Source organism: Anopheles coluzzii, chromosome X, assembly GCF_943734685.1.
Source record: "Anopheles coluzzii chromosome X, AcolN3, whole genome shotgun sequence".
NCBI lineage: Eukaryota > Metazoa > Arthropoda > Insecta > Diptera > Culicidae > Anopheles > Anopheles coluzzii.
This window is the reverse complement of record NC_064669.1, coordinates 12,173,117-12,189,791: the sequence shown is the minus strand read 5'-3', so window position 1 is coordinate 12,189,791 and position 16,675 is coordinate 12,173,117. Positions and strand designations below refer to the sequence as shown.

At 49.5% G+C, this 16,675-nt stretch overlaps 1 protein-coding gene across 1 annotated transcript; it reads right to left on the bottom strand.

The window, feature by feature from the left end:
- Window positions 1-1,903: 1,903 nt before the first annotated feature.
- Window positions 1,904-12,778, bottom strand: LOC120955903 (intraflagellar transport protein 140 homolog). The gene is made up of 6 exons (XM_049605835.1): window positions 12,389-12,778; window positions 11,948-12,321; window positions 11,664-11,885; window positions 10,638-11,581; window positions 3,166-6,167; window positions 1,904-3,127 (listed from the first exon to the last, which is right to left on the bottom strand). Exons 1-5 carry the CDS (start codon window positions 12,533-12,535, stop codon window positions 3,406-3,408), a joined length of 4,449 nt encoding a protein of 1,482 aa, XP_049461792.1. The 5' UTR covers window positions 12,536-12,778; the 3' UTR covers window positions 1,904-3,127; window positions 3,166-3,405.
- Between the last annotated feature and the right edge of the window lie 3,897 nt (window positions 12,779-16,675).

The following is a 16,675-nucleotide window of genomic DNA, read 5'->3' as shown; positions in this document are numbered from 1 at the left end:
TTAGTAGCTTATTTTAACAAGTCCGTACCAGGGCCGTGGACTAGTCAACGGACAGCTTTCGGCCCCTGGGCGTAATGTCTCGTGCTACACACCGCAAGGTTCTCAGAAACTCTCAAATCCAAATTCTCGTACCCAAAGTTTCGTTACCCCTCTGCCGGCAAAGACGTTCACGGTAACACGGGCACGGGCATCTGTCGTTGTGGCGGTACGGTTCCGACACACCGGCACTCCCACACCCACTCGAATGTTAATTCTCGACAAGTAACAACTGTTTAAATTTAATTATCACACATCAAACGAAACGCCGGTACGTGTTCGTGCCGGTGTTTGTGATGGTTTGCTCTACGCTCCCTTCCTCCCGGGACGAACTCCCCAACGAGCAGCAACGCACGCAGGTTGACGGATTCAATCGTCTTGCCTGCATCGGATACCTCCATTGCCGGTTTTGTTGGTTGCCAGCTCAAGAAATGGTTGGTAATTTCCCACTGTCTTTAGCATACACTCTCCGCCCACCGCAGTGTTATCCTCCGTTACGACACGGGACACTTTGACACTCAACAGGTTTTGCACATTCCAAACACGTCACCGGTTCGAGCTGTTTGAACTGGGAAAGAAAGTACAAACTAGGAATGCGATACCGGTACGGTGGCAGCAGTGATCTGATGCCTTGTAGGCTTAGCAGGTAGGGGTGAATTGAAGTTGGTGCATTGGCATTGGCATTGGCCCTACTGGACGCTGGACAAAGGATTGAAGCTAAACGAAACCGACTCGGGTTGAAGCTTGAAACTTTAATTAAAATATCGAATTTATTAGGTATTCTTGAACAACTCCAGCAAGTCTGCTGGATGGTTGGAGTGTTTGATATTGCGTTAAGAACTTCTACCAAATAAGTTCAATATTGATTTTCATTGTTTGTTGTTAGTTACACGAATCTCCACTATTCCTTTCAACACTCAGTAAGTCTACACACATAGAACATTGTAGCAGAATTATACTATTCTATTCTGATAATAAATAAAAATGTTGAAGAGTTCCCAACACTTTTCATGATGTCTTAGTATCTTTGCGGACGGCGTGTGATGTGTATCGATAGTTATTGCTAGCTAGGTTCCGCCCGAGGGTCGTTAAAACTAGTGATGAGTACAGTTGGCAAAAATCCGATAATATAGGAACCGACTCCGGAAGGTAGGTCCGCCCAGCATTATCTGGCGTCGTTCGGAGTCGTTCAGAGTCGTCTGGAGTCGTCTGGAATCGTCCGGTATCGGTTGGAGTCGGAGTCGTCCGGAAACGGCCGGAGTGGCCTCTCGAAACAAAGGCCTGTATACGAAGTGCACGCGCAAAGTGAAAGCCAAAAACACACAACGAAATGAAATGTCTGATCACAAGCACATTGCACGGGACGGCTCCTGTTGACTCTGACCGATTCTGATACCAGTCGACCCCCATCAACTGTGGACGACTCCGAATGACTTCAACTCCGACTCCGGGCGACTCCAAACTCTCGACGACTCCGGACGATTCCGAACTCTGAATGACTCCAACTCCGGACGACTCAGACTCCGAACGACTCTGGACAACTTCGGGTGAATCCGCACTGTAGTAGGTTTGGAGATAGCTATGGTCGCCATATAGTATGTTCGGTTTTTGATACGGTCGCCATGTAATCTGATGAGCGTACAACGGTACAACTGATCAACGCGTACCATCGCGGTAGGTCAGTGTTTCGCTGACAAGTATCGAGGTTGAATAACACTTTGTTCGAAGCGGACTTTTCGACACTTGATCGTCCAGGCGATCATAGAAATCTTTAGGAGGTTTCCCTTACTGGAAACGTTGGAGTTTAGAGGCCTTACCTTGGGTAGGGGGACATAACTAAACTCTTTAAATGAGAAGTCGATAGATGTTGGATGGGCATAGTCCTATCCTGACAGTCTGAACGAATCTGACTTGCCACGGTCGGAATTGGTTTTATTTATACTCAATGGGTTTCATACATTTTGGTTTTGGAATGTGTTTTTGTCCTAATTAAAGGTTATTGATATGAGGTGCAATTCATACATTGTATTGGAGTGAGGTGTCTATCAATTTGTGTCTATGTTGCGCTTTTAGTGTTTTTACAAAGGTCCTGGAAAGTTTCAACTGTTCTAGCCAAGGAACGGGTGCGTTGGTCGATCTTTGCCTACTCAGCGCTTTTAGCGTTAAGTTGCTATGCGTTCTCTGTTTGTCCACTTTGCTGCAGTAACGCTTGAATTACTTATGTTGCGCGTTTCGGTTGTTTTCGATAAATGTGTCTCAATTGTTTTTTCTATGAACGGTATGGTCTGGGTGTATTGCTATGGTGTGGATTGATTTGCTGATGTGTTATATTGAATGTGTTGCAATGGTGTGATTTGGCTTTCCGAAGTGTGTTACGATGTGTCTATAGCTGATAGTGTGTATTATAATAAGTTCTGTTTAGCAGATATGCTACAGGACGACTCTGGACGACTTCAGACTCTGAACGACTACGGACGACTCCGAACTCTCGACGACTCTGGACGACTCCGAACTCTGGATGACTCTGAATGACTCCAACTCCGGTCGACTCCGGCCAACTCCGGACGACTCAGACTCCGAACGACTCCGAACAACTTCGGGTGACTACGGACGACTCCGAACGACTTCAGACTCTGAACGACTCCGGACGACTCCGAACGACTTCGGACCACCCAGACGATTCTGACTCCGAACGGAACTAGTGGTTCGGATTTTGCCGGAGTCGAAATCGGACGACCAATTCCCGGAGTCGGGTCGGAGTTGTGGATGCGCTCCAAACAGCACATCACTAGTTAAAACCCCTAGCCACACTTCCCGCGCTCTTTCTATTCAAACACGTCCTGAATTTCTTTACAAGTTCCCTTTCTTCAACAGTCACTAATATCAGTTTACACACACATAACATTATAGCAGTATTATACTAGTCTATTCTGAAAATAAATTAAATTGTTGAACAGTTCCCAACACTCTTTACGATGTCTTAGTATCTTAACGGACGGCGTGAGATGTCCCGATAGTTATCGCTTGCTAGGTTCCGCCCGAGGGTCGTGAAAACCTCTACTCAATTCCCGCGCTCTTCCTACCCAAACACCTCCTGAATTTCTTTACAAGAATCTCCTACCCAAACACCTCCTGAATTTCTTTACAAGAATCTCCACTGTTCCCTTTCTGCAACACTCAGTAAGTCTGCACACACGGAACATTGTAGCAGTATTATACTAGTCTATTCTGAAAATGAATTAAATTGTTGAAGAATTCCCAACACTCTTCCAGATGTCTTAGTATCTTAACGGACGGCGTGTAATGTGTTCCAATAGTTGTCGCTTAGCTAGGTTCCGCCCTAGGGTCGTTAATACCTTAAGTCACTTTCTACTCAAACACCTCCTGAATTTCTTCGTCATCGCTCATCGTGGATATCGTGGCCGTCGTCGGACGCTTCACCTTCGTCACGTTCACGTACGGCTCCAGATTGACGCCCGTCTCCGCGACCAGCCGATCGAGCACGGCCTTGTCGAGCAGCTCCTGATGGTACCAGTCCGGCTTGCGCTGGGCCAGCTCGCGCACGTAGTACAGCGCCTCGGAGTGCTGACCGGTCGCGACCAGACACTCCACCAGCAGGGCCAGCAGATCCCAGACGCGCACGGGCGGCGCCGGTTCCTGCCGCTCCTCCAGCCGCACCTTGATCAGCTTGATCACGTTGCTATACTCCTGCCGCTCCGTTGCGTCCTGCAGCTCGATCACGCGCCTCACCTCGGCCATCGCCAGCTGCAGCGCATCGAGGGCGGCCGGCTGCGATCCACCGGCCGCCCCAGGCGCAGCACGCGACAAGCTCTTTACCGCCTCCTGCAGCGCATTCAGCGCCTTGTCGTAGTCCCGGAACTCGTCAATCTCCGCCTGCGCACAGTTGGCGTAAAAGTTGGCGAGCTGGCTGTACGCCTGCCCCTTCGTGTAGAACGTGACGATGTTCTTCAGTATCTTCGCATCGCTCTGCCAGTTGAGGGCCTGCAGGTAGTTGGCCGCCATCACGTACACGTCCTTCTGGCGCGACATGCCGGCAAAGAAGATGATCTTGTCCGTGTCGCCCGACTTGAGCAGACTCTTCATCGCGCGCACCCGGTCGCCCGCCTGCGTAAACTTCTTCGTCGCCGCGTGGTAGTCGCCCTGCTCCTGCAGTATGTCGCCGAGGCGCAGCAGCAGCGCTGTGCGCTCTCCCTCCGCCAGGTCGTCCTTGCCGGGGGTGAGCAGCTCGGCAAGCGTTTCCGTCACCGGCACCCGGTGCTCGGCACAGACGGCCAGCGCACGGGCCAGCTGGCGGGCGTTCGCGAGCAGCTGCACCGCCTTGTACGGTTGCTCGATGCCGACGAAGAAGTCCGCACACCGGCCGACCAGGTCCGGGTCGGACGACGCGTCCAGCTCGGACGCGATCACCTGCAGCGACTCGGGCTGCTGCGACCGGAACGCCATCTCGACCGCCTTGTGCAGCATGCCGGCCCGGTGGTACAGCTCGACCGCCCGCCGATAGTCGCCCGACTCCTCGTAGTAGGCGGCGGCGGACGCTTTGTCCCGGGCCCGGGCCGTGCACGCGACCGTCCACAGGTCGTCCGGCAGCTCGTGCTCCTTGCAGATGCGCACCGCGTTGCCGTACGTTTGCGCGCGCGTGTAGAACTGGATCGCCTCCTGCAGCTTGCCGCTGTTCTCGTAGTACCGCCCGAGATGGTAGCAGGCGGCCCGGTCCCCGCTCGCCCGCGCTATCTCGTCCGCCCGGGCGACCTGCCCGATGAAGCAGAGGATGCGCACCTGCGAGAACCAGTCGCCCGACCGCTGGTAGATCTTGAACGCGCCCTCCATGTCGCCGCTGCTCTCGACGTACTGGGCCCACCAGCGCAGCAGCTCCGGGTCGGTCGTCGCCTGCATGTACTGCTTCAGCGCGCCCGGATCGTCCATCAGCAGCTGGCTGATGTTGTGCATCAGGCTGGTGGTGCGCTCGTAGTACTGGATCGCTTTCTGCGTCTTGCCGCACTCCTTCAGCCACTCCGCGTACCGGTGGTACGTGTTGCGCAGGTGCACCCGGTCGAAGTGTTCCGCCACCTCGAGCGCCTCCTCGAACCGCCCGGACGCCTGGTACAGCTTGTTGAGCAGATCGTACCGGCCGCACCGCTTGTACAGCGCTTCCGCCTCCTCCATCATGCCGAGCTCGATCGCCAGCACCGCAACGCGGGCCTCCTGCTCGAGCGTGGCGTCCTCGGTCGCACGGCGCAGCGCCCGCACCGACCGGGCACGCCGCAAATGCCCCAGGCACACCTTCGCCACATCCAGCCGGCCCGTCTGCACGCAGAGCCGGGCCAGATTCGCCCATACCGTGTCCGAACGCAGCGACCGGATGCAGCTGAACGCCTGGTCCATGTTTTCCTGCGCCACGTTCAGGCTGAAGTTGAGCACCATTTCGCGCGTGGCCAGATCGCACGTGTCGAGCCCCTTGAAGTCGCGCAGCGACAGACGCGCGATCTCGTTGCGCCGCAGCACGATCAGGTGCGGCACGCACAGCCCGATCAGCTCGAGCTGCTCACCCGGCGCACCGTTCGGGTCTAGCAGCTCCAGCTCGGCCAGTTCCGACTTTGGCGCGTCGACAAACAGCACGTGTATCTGGGACTCTGGCTGGAGCGTGCGAGACTGCTGTTGCTGCTGCTGCTGTCTCGGCAGGGGCTTCGTTTCGCACGCGAGCAGTCGGGCGTCTTCCGCGTCCCAGAAAAATGCCACCGGCAGACAGTGATGGCCATTCGGGGCGCTACTAGACGCTCCCTCCCCTTGGCCGTCCTTGAGCCAACGGGTCCGGCCGCTCGGTTCGGGGGTGTGGAATTCGCGCGCCGTTAGCACGTTGCTCTCCAGGTTCCACAGGTACAGCTTGCCGTCGGGCAGCAGCTGCTCGTTCGCGATGGTGATCGCCACGTACGTCCCGTTCGCGTTCGTGCGCGCCATAATGATTTCGCCAAACTTCTCAAACAGATCGTACGCACTTTTGGGCGGCTGCAGCAGGCGGATGTCGTGCCGCGACACATCGTACAAGCGGATGTAGCCGTGAAGGGTGAACACGGTTAGATACGGGCCGACCAAATCCACGCCGATCGGTTTGCCTGCAATAAAAGAAGAAGATTCACTTATGGTAGAACGATTTTATTGCGTGATTAGCGAGAATTAACGAAGAGTCTCGACTACAACGCGGTCTCGTAATGACTTGCAACTGACTGCGATCTAAATTAGTCGTGGCTTTAACAACTCATTCGAGAGTCACATTACGATGAGTGTATAAGTAGGGGCAATTCATTGCAATGGGCAATTGCAACATTGGCTGTAAGATTGGCTCCAGGAGTCCGCAGTCCGCAGTAGTGATGTGCTTTTTGGAGCGCACTCACGTCTCCGATCCGACTCCGGCTGTTGTTAGTCCAATTCCAACTCCGGCAAAATCGGATATACCTGTTCCACCCGGAGTCGGAGTGGTTCGGAGTCATCCAGCGTCGATCTGAGTCTTTTGGGGTCAGTTTCCGCCGGAGTTCGCCATGTGGTATTTCAGGTATTTCATTTCATTGTGTTTTTTGTTTGTCTTTTGCTTTGCACGAGCACTTCGTATGCAGGTTTTTGTTTCGTAAGAGGACTCCGGCCGACTCTAGACGACTTCGATTCCAACTGATGACTCCGAACGACTCCAAAAGACTGTTAACGACTCCGGACGACTCCGGATGACTCCGACTCGCAACGACTCCGACGACTTCGGACGAGTCCGGATGAATCCGGCTCCCAACGACTCCGGCCGTCTCTGACTGACTGTGAACGACTACGGACGACTACGGACGACTTCGACTCCAACTGATTCGGGATAACCCCGAACGACTCCGACGACTCCGAACGAACAACAAGTATCATATTTTCTATAAAAAAATATTCAGATGGTTCGGTACATAATAGATCTGCTCGCTGTGATATAACATCACACGGTTATAACGTCTGAGAATTGGACACACCCGGCTTACGCATATATACACTTTTTTCCGGGTCAGTTTCTAATGTGAACGGCATTATGCAACAATCGCGTGAAGTTTTTCGACAGCCCTGCTGTCACAAATAATGATAGCTGTTGAACAACTTCTTGAAAGATTTGAATAATGCTGTTCACATTGAAAACTGAGTCGGAAAACAATGTACAGTGAAATCTGTCTAAGATGTAGTCAAGATGAACATTTTGATATGACATACATTTTATGTCTCTTCAAGATGAATAACTCCCTAAGGCGAATATCCTTCAAGCAGCATATGCGATTTGGCAGCCGAAATCCTCTTGGATGAATTTTAGGATGACTGTTCATGAAAATATTGGTCAAAGGAGGCCATGTTTTTCCCGCAGTTTATAAGATACTTCATAGCAACACCTTCATCAGTTTTCCTCAACATAAATGTTAGGTTTAATTTTTGCTAGGACGTGCCGCAGTACAAACGTACCGTAGTAAAATGTACCACAGGCAAAGTAGAAAGAAACCGAGGGAAACAAGAGTGAGACAGTTACAAGAACGCGACCAACAAAATGTGTATAAAAGGAGATAGATTTGGAATAAAAGGGGAGTTTTTTTTGGCTGCAAGAGTAACAAGTGTCTGTGTCAAGCGTTCTTTTCGATTCTTTACATAAATATCTCTCAGAGCTGACGGTCCCTTGAAGATTCACCTTAGAGAGATTTCACTGTATATAGATCAGAGTTATCAATCTGGTGGCCGAAATAAAAAGAACTGCTAACGATCTGATTGTATCATATAATATCATATAAAAACTAGACTGCCCGTAGCACTATTTTTAGAAGCATTTTGGCCCGCAGAGTCAGATGAGTTTAACATCGCTGATAAAGATCAAAATAAGAATCGCCTTTAATCTCTCCGTTTTGTGGATGTGAGACGACGGAAGGGTACATCCCAATAGATTGTTTTGGATGAAAGAAAAAAAAACTCAAACTTAAGGAGCATTTGGACCTTATTCTGTCAAACAATTTTGTAAATGCTAAACAGCCTCCTAAAAAATAACACAACAACAACAAACTTACGTAAGCAGTAAGTGGCAAAAATAAGAGTCTGTTACAATAATTCTTAACAATCATTTTAATTTTATACTTTTACTAGCTAACGAGTTGTTTCGTTGTTGTTTTTGAACCGGAAAGAAAACCAATCGTGACAGACAGTCAACAACGCAGCAGGCGTCAAATCACCCGCCCAACTCTCGGCAATGACTTAAAAATACGCTCACAAAATTGAAAGGCGAAAGCCAACCGATAAGAAATGTCCACGTAGTTAATTTAGAAAAATAATTTATAGTAATCTATTGTGAACCAACTCCAATTTAATGGTAATCCATTTCTCGCTAAGGGGTTTAAGGTTGAGATCGAGTGGTTTGAATCGATTCTGAAATCGACAGAAGACGTGATTTTTTGCATAAATCACTATTACTTGAACCATTTCTAAGGATTCCTATTCGAAACAAAGTTTAGATGCAAAGAAATCCTGTTTTTTTCATTACTCGACATCGAGACATCTTTCAAAAGGAATAAAGTCTGAATGGCTCAGCTCTTTTTTACTAATGATGATCAAATTTAAAACATGAAATCAAATTTAAAACATAAAACTCATTCAAACTAACTGCGTCAACGAGCAACTAATTGATTTCCAATTTTGAAATGGTTTTCAACATTCGTTCAAAGGGTAACTTATTTGACATTTTACAATTTATGTGTCAAATCAGTATAATTTTCTCAAAGAACTGTCAAATTTAGAAGACCGCATATCTCCGAATCCGCCTATAAGAGGTACCGTGTATCTTGGGGGCTAACTGTACAGTTAAACCCCTCATAAAGGATTCAATCCGTCCCTATGACTCACTCGTTATGCGAGAGGCTCTTTTTCATACAATTTGTATGAAAAGTAAAATAATTGGATCCAGGTCAAGAAAAGTGCAGGTATATAAGGTTTATATGCATCACAACCATACGGAACACTTCCAAATGGCAACAATAGTGCATTGATCAATTTCTAGTAACAAAATTCTCGCCTTCACGAGCAAGTAGATCAAGAATGCATGCAAGAACACACTCATCAATACACCTCACAATTGTGCAACACACGCTTCTGAGACAGGTAGACTACACACTAAAAATACACGTCCTGCCCACTTTCACGGCCTAAGCCAAAGAGAGCCTCCAATATTGTCAAATGAGAAGGAAGGAAATGGAACAATTAAACTGAAGAAACTACCTCATTTACTCTACCTGTCGATAAGCACAGAAAAACTCTCCGCTCCATTATCTGATCTGAAAAGAGTTTTCTGGACATAGAGTGGACGAACCCACGGTCAGCTCCGGATGTTTCCGATTGTTGTAAAACTTCGTGAGTTTTGGACTGACAGTGGGCGTTAATGTGTCACCTCCTTTACACTTTTCATCCACACTTATACATTGCCCCTCATGGAAATAGCTTGATATTTAACGATTCTTAGTGTTGAAACTCTCGAAATGATCCCGAATTCTTACCGGGAACAAACATGAAATTGCTCGTTATGTGAGATTTTACTCATTAAGAGGGGTATTTGTAGAGCATTTAGATTTGCGTCGAAATGCATCAGCTGATCGTGAATGTCTGGGAGCAGGAGGAACTACCGGAGGAGTGAAAGCTGGGTGCCATTCCCCAGTTTACAAAAAAGGGCGATAGGCTGGATTGCTCGAATTTTCGAGCCTTCACAGTCCTCAATGCCGTCTACAAGATCCTGTCCCAGATCCTGTTCTACAGGCTTGCACCCCTTGCTTCGAATTTTGTCGGCAGCTATCAAGCTGGGTTTGTTGGAGGCAAATCCACTACCGACCTAATTTTCACTCTACGGCAGATCCTCCAGAAGTGCCGAGAGCGCCAGATCCCAACGCACCACCTGTTCATCGACTTTAAGGCGGCCTACGACACCGTAGACCGGAAGGAGCTATGGAGTATCATGCAACGGTACCACTTCCCTGGGAAGTGGCTGTTAGAGGCTGTTAGAGGCCACCATGAACGGGGTGCAGTGCAAGGTGAGAGTATTGAACTTGAAGTCGGAATCGTTCGAATCTCACAGGGGTCTGAGGCAAGGTGACGGACTCTCTTGTCTGCTCTTTAACATCACTCTGGAAGCTGTCATTCGAGGCGCGGGGCTAGACAACGACATCCGTGGCACGATCCTCTACCGATCTCTCCAATGTCTAGGCTTCGCGGATGACATCGACATCATCGACAGGCCAACAGCGAAGGTTCACCCCACTCAAACGCGAAGCAGCAAGAATTGGATTGAGAATCAATGCGACGAAGACGAAGTACCTGCTTGCCGGAGACTCAGACCATCTGGGAAGCAGTGTATTAGTTGACGGCGACAGTCTCGAGGTGGTAAAGGGAGAGAGAGAGAGAGTTATATTTGCTCATTATGCGAAAAACTCGTTATGAAGAGGTACTCTTTATGAGGGGTCCCACTGTAGTTCATCTCACTACGACACTCACTCGTACACGCAGACCGCTGGAGAAGTTACAATCAAATGAGCTGTTAATGCACTCACCTTCGTTCGCGTTGAACACCAGCTCCTGCAGTATGATGCCGCTCAGCGAGTAAATCTTGACCTGCTCCGTGCCGAGCGCGACGATGCTCTGCTCGTACAGGTACACCGCACCGCATTCCACCGCGAAGCTGTCCACGTGCGACACGGCCAGCGCGTCCGGTTCCGCGCCAGCGTCGGAGCCCGCCCGCGTACCGCGCATCGTACCGGCCGGATCGATCCGATACACCGCCACCGTGCGCCCGTTCGTCACGACCAGGTGCAGCTCGTTCAGCGCGAGATGGATGATGGAGATGTCGGTGTGGAGCAGCGCCTCGCGCCCGTTCGCGTGCCGGATCAGCAGCTCGTTCGACTTCTTCTGCGTGGCCCACAGCTGGCGGGCGTGGGCGGACAGCAGCGACTGCTCCTTCAGTATGAACACGCTCGACAGGCAGTTGACCATCATGCAGGCCCGGTTCGCCTCGGTCGTGCCCCAGACCAGGCTCTTGATGGTGCCCCGCACCGGCGTCACGTTCGTGAGCTGCCACTGGTTCTCGGTGCCGGCGTACGACCGGCCGTACGAACCGGCCGCCCGGCACCACGTGTACAGGTTGCCCTGGCTCGTGCCGGCACTGAGCGTTTGCGTGTCGGCACAGTACGCGACGCAGGTGAACACTTCCTGGGCGGCGGCGGCACCGGCTGCCCCGTTCACCGGGGGCCGATCGGCACCGGTCGCGGTCAGCTCCATCGACAGCACGTAGTTGTCGTTCGTCTCGATGTCCCAGATGCGGACGGACAGGTCGCCGGTCAGGATCGCCAGTGCGCAGCCGGCCACCCACGTGATGGCGCTCTTCGAGCCGGACACCTTGCCGGACAGCTTCACCCGGTCCAGCTCGGCAATCTGCCCGTTCGTGTCGACCTCGTAGTGCCCGATCGTAATGTCCTCCATCAGTATCACGATCGAGTCCCTGTCGGAGCAACAGAAAATGGGGGTAGAGCAAACGAGTTAAACGGGCTCGCAGACGAGGCACAGCGCTCGCCAAGGCTTACTGTTTCGGGTGCCACAGTATCTGCATGATCGGGATGGTGTCGCCGCGCACTATCTCCGTGCACGTGCCGGTCTGGTTGATGTAGTACAGTATGCCGGCCTGGGTGCACGCGTAAAAGCAGTAGTTGTCGTGGACGCTCGCGTGCGCCAGATTGCGTACCGCCGTCCGGGGCCGCCAGCTGGTCAGCTGATCCAGGGCCGCCTCATCGCCGGCCACCGCCGCCCTACAAAGCAAGCACGCAATCAGTACACGGTTCGCCGGCCTCTTTACGCCCCAAGCACTTACCGCGCCAGGTTGGTCAGCTCCTTGCTGCTGGCGCTCTGGATCGATCGGCGAAACGTGATGTGCAGCAGCGGGTCGCGCAGATCGTGGTTAAACATCGTCAGAAACTGGGCCTGCCCGTCGAACCGCCAGCCGGTCAGCACGCCCATCGCGTCCGCCGTGATCACCCGGCCGCCCTTCTCGCTGAACTCGAGCAGCATGATCGGCGACTTGTGCGGCCCGTTCACGCTGGCAAAGTCCCGCTTGCCCTCGAACCAGGCGTGGATCTCGCCGTTCTCCCACCCGGTCAGCAGTATCTTGCGCTCCGGGTGCCACGTCAGCACGGTCGCCTGCGACGTCGGATGCACCGGGAACGATACGTCGCGCAGCGGTATGCCCTGCAAGGAAGCAAGGATGATGTTAGTGCGGGCGTGTCGTGTCGCGGTCACAACCCGTTCCACCTACCGTGTCGTCGAAGATCGTGACCGAGCCGCCCCGCTCGTTGCTGTACGAGGCGACGGCAAAGATCGGTTCCACCGGGTGCCATGAGCTGACCGTACTGATCGCCTCACTGTCCAGAAACTGTACCTTGGTGTCGAAGTAAAGCGTCATGCTCGCCGAACCACGTTCATTCACGCCCGGAACTGTGCACAGCCCTTTTTAGTTACGCCTTCCCGTGAAGCAGTGCCGCCCGCAAGCCACCTCTTTTGTTTTTTTTTTTCGGCGCGCGCCTGTCGGTGTGTGGGTTTTCACAGCGCAAAAAGCAAATTTTGTTTACGTTTCGGGCATAACAACCATCACCATGGTGACGCTTTGCCTTGCAAGGTCAGCTATCGGGAAGCCGCGCGTCAAGTGGCACCCCGCACACCTGTCAAATCGTTTGCTTTGCATGTGTGTGTGTGTGTGTGTTGTGCAGCAAGCTGCTGCTGCGGGCTTCACGCATACAAACATTCTCATTCACAATTTGGCTTCCTATAACAAACTGCAAGATCGAGCATTACGAATCGGAACTAGAGATGGGTACGCTAGAACGCACCCACTGTTCCAATACGAATTAGTGATGGGTTATCGGAATCGCACCAACGGATCAGAAGCGGAGCTGTCAGCCGTAACCGACCGGAATCGTTGGAGCCGACCGGAGCCGTTGTAACAGTTGGAAGAATTCCGAACCACCTAAAATCGCCTGTATAAACGATACAGTCTATTAAGGAATTCGGAGTTGATGAATCAAAATATGACATTTACTTTACTGAATAGTTTTTATTTTCAACAATAGAGGGGTTCACACTTTATCTTAAGACCATGGGACACCTTCCCGAATCTTTCTTAAACATTCTTAACCACGACTACGGCATGGATAAGTATCATGGATAAGTTCGTATCTCGAAAATAGGCGTTTGTCAAGTCAAAATCAAGAACACTAATTCTGCAGAATTTATTAGCTCGTCCGGTGTCCCACAAGGCAGTAATTTAGGACCACCTCTATTTATTATATTTATTAATGATTTAATGTATTGTGTGCCGCCTGATACTGTTTTAATGTATTTTGACGACGTCAAACTTTTTTTACCGGTTAAGAGTCCTAACGATTGCATCATCCTTCAAAATATTATAAATGGGTTTGGTACTTGGTGTCAAAAATGATCTATAGTTAGCCCTTGATAAATGTTTCATTATTACGTTTCATAGATTAAAAAAACGATCTAGTATAAATATTCGTTGTTATGCAGTGTATTAGATCGTCGCCAGGAAGTTTGTGATCTAGCTGTTAAAATACTAGACTCTAGTTTAAATTTCCGTTTACATATTGACAACACTGTTAACAAGATTTACAAGATGCTAGGTTTTATCTTTTGAAAATTCCGTGAATGTAATGATGTCTTATGTCTTAAGTCGTTGTTTACTGGTCTTGTGCGCTCGTGCGTGGAGTATTGCTCAATTCTTTGGATCCCGAATTGCACTACGATGATTAACAGAATAGAGGGAATACAACGGAAGTTTACAAGGCTTGGTTTAAAATGCGACCAACTCAGAGGATTTGCAACCATGCCAAATTATCGCTCGCGTTGCCTTCTGCTTGGCCTACAGAAGCTCGAACACCGTTTTAAGGTTAACCAATGTGTATTTGTAGCCAATATATTAAAAAACGAATTTAGACGTCCCTTATTTACTAGAGAAGATCAATATCTACGCGCCATCGAGACCTCTTCGCTCTCGTAACTTACTTGTCGGCGAGAACAGGTGTACCTTATATGGATACAATGAGCCATTACTAGCTATGACAAGGCAATTCAATACATGGTCCCATCACTTTGATTTTAATTTAACGACGAACGCATTTAAAGAAAAAAATTTATGTATCTTCAATTTCGGCAACACTGGATCAAGGGAGATTTTAGGGGAATAATTTAGGATTTAGGTGTAGGATAGGTTTTAAGTACTTAATTTGTCACAGCCTCAAGATTGCAAGACACATATGTTGGCAAATAAATAAATAAATAAATAAATAAATAAATGATGCTTGAAAACGTTGATGATACCTGAATCCTTACTTACTTACTTATCCGGCGCTACAACCGCTTTGCGGTCTTGGCCTGCCTCAGGAGTGTCCAAAACCGCGGCCGTGGACGGCCTAAAAAGACTTTACGGGCTGGGTCGTCCGTTTCCATGCGTATAACATGGCCAGCCCACCGGAGCCTGGCGAGCTTTATACGCTGCACGACAGTGAGGTCGCCGTACATCTCGTATAGCTCGTCATTATAGCGGCTCCTCCATTGTCCTTCCACACATACGGGGCCAAGTATCCTTCTGCGCATCTTCCTCTCGAACGCGGCTAAGAGGGTTTCGTCAGATTTGGACAGTGTCCATGTCTCAGAGGCATATGTGAGTACTGGTACTATATATGTACTATATAGTCCCAGCTTCGTCCGTCGCGACAGGTTCTTTGAGGTGAACTGCTATTTCAGGCTGTAGAATGACCGGTTGGCAGCCAGCATCCTTGCGCCCAACTCAGCTTCCATGCTATTGTCGTTGCTGACCTTTGATCCCAGATAGGTGAATTGTGGGACGACTTCAAAAGTGCGTTCACCTATCTGCACGTCACGCCTACGTAGATTCTGATTATTTGTTGGCGTAGATTCTGATTTTGGATTCTGATACCTGAATCCATCGGATGCAATACTGAATCTTTGGCACATTCCTCGAACACAGTGTTCTACGCCCAAAACGTACGGTCTACATCCCCTGGGGTCATCAGTCTACTGGAAACGCCTTATTATGCTTTTTATATGCTTATCAAATAAAACAGTGTAAACAAAGAGTGAGTGCATATTTTTACAAATTAAATTTAAAAGCGTCCCAATGTCTTAAGAAAAAGTATGAAACCGAAGTACTTTTTTTACAAAAGTGTTGCTAAAAAGCCGGTCTCGTGGTACAGTCGTCAACTCGAACGACTTGACAACATGCCCGTCATGGGTTCAAGCCCCGAATGGACCGTGCCGCCATACGTACGACTGACTTTCCTTATATGGAGGGAAATCAATAAGTCACTGGAAGCCAAGCTCACAAGTGATACAGGTAGACCTGGACCAACAACGGTTGTTGAGCCAAAGAAGAAGAAGAAGAAGATTGTTAAAACGTCTTCGGTGCAGTAAATGAAGAAGACATTTCTTTAATTCATCAACTCTATTTTTTATTATTAGATTGTATCGCTTATCCCGGCGATTTGAAGCACTTCAGAGTACTTCCTGTTACACGGGTTCCGGTCGGCTACAACGGCTCCGGACGGCAGCTGACAGCTCCGACCGGCTTCGGCTACCGACTACCGGCGGCTCCGCGCGGCTCCGAACGGCTCCGGACGGTTACGAGTTTAGAATGTTGCACCTACCTACCGGAACCGCTTGCGATTTTGGCGGAGCTATTCGGAAGCGATTCGGGATTTTTGTTTAATTTACCCATCACTAGTAAGAATCTGACCATGATGACTCCGGTTCCGACTCCAGAGAAATGTAATCGCCAGGCATATCCACAACTGTGAAAACTGTCAGTTTAATTATAGATAATTCATATTATGTATACGGATCGATTACTACAATAACATCTTGCAATAATACCATGTGCTACATCGAACAATTACATAGATTTATCTAATACAGTAGTCTCCAACCTGTGGCCCTTGGATCACTAGTAAAACAGACGATGGTCTGCGGAAGAATTGATTTTTTAAAGAAAATCGGAGCAATGAAAAACATAACTCTATAAAATAATGTTCTTGCAGTGACCAGTTGCGCCAAAGATGCGTGCACATGGGAATTAAAACACGGGAATATACATCAAATATTTATCCTTGCGATTCCGACGGCTCCGGACGGTTCCGATAGATCTGATTGAACCTACTCTCCGGAACTCTAATCACCCGAAACCAGCTCCACTTTTTCATTTTGATCCAACGGAACTAAAATTGATTTAAAAAACAGTACGTCATTGTGAATAAATTATATGTAATTAATGCGAGTGAAAAATGACACAAGACAAATAATTCTGATATTCTGATGCTATAAGTATATAAAAAAAAACCAACAAGTTACACGATTTCACCAGACCAACTTGCAGCAGGCGAAACGCTGTTGATGATCGTCTGCTTTTTTGTGAGTGCGCTACACTCATCGAATCGGAATGTCTGACCCGCAGACGCAACGCTGGTATGGACCACTGGAACGGGTGATAAGCAAGCAGTCGCAGATGTGTATTTAG

Excerpts from the sequence above, each read along its gene's own strand:
- LOC120955903 (XM_049605835.1), bottom strand. The coding sequence starts at position 12,535 with ATGACGCTTTACTTCGACACCAAGGTACAGTTTCTGGACAGTGAGGCG. Across the intron at positions 12,322-12,388 it reads TCACGATCTTCGACGACACG|GGCATACCGCTGCGCGACGT; the intron begins GTAGGTGGAACG and ends GCTTCCTTGCAG. Across the intron at positions 11,582-11,663 it reads ATACTGTGGCACCCGAAACA|GGACTCGATCGTGATACTGA; the intron begins GTAAGCCTTGGC and ends TTGCTCCGACAG.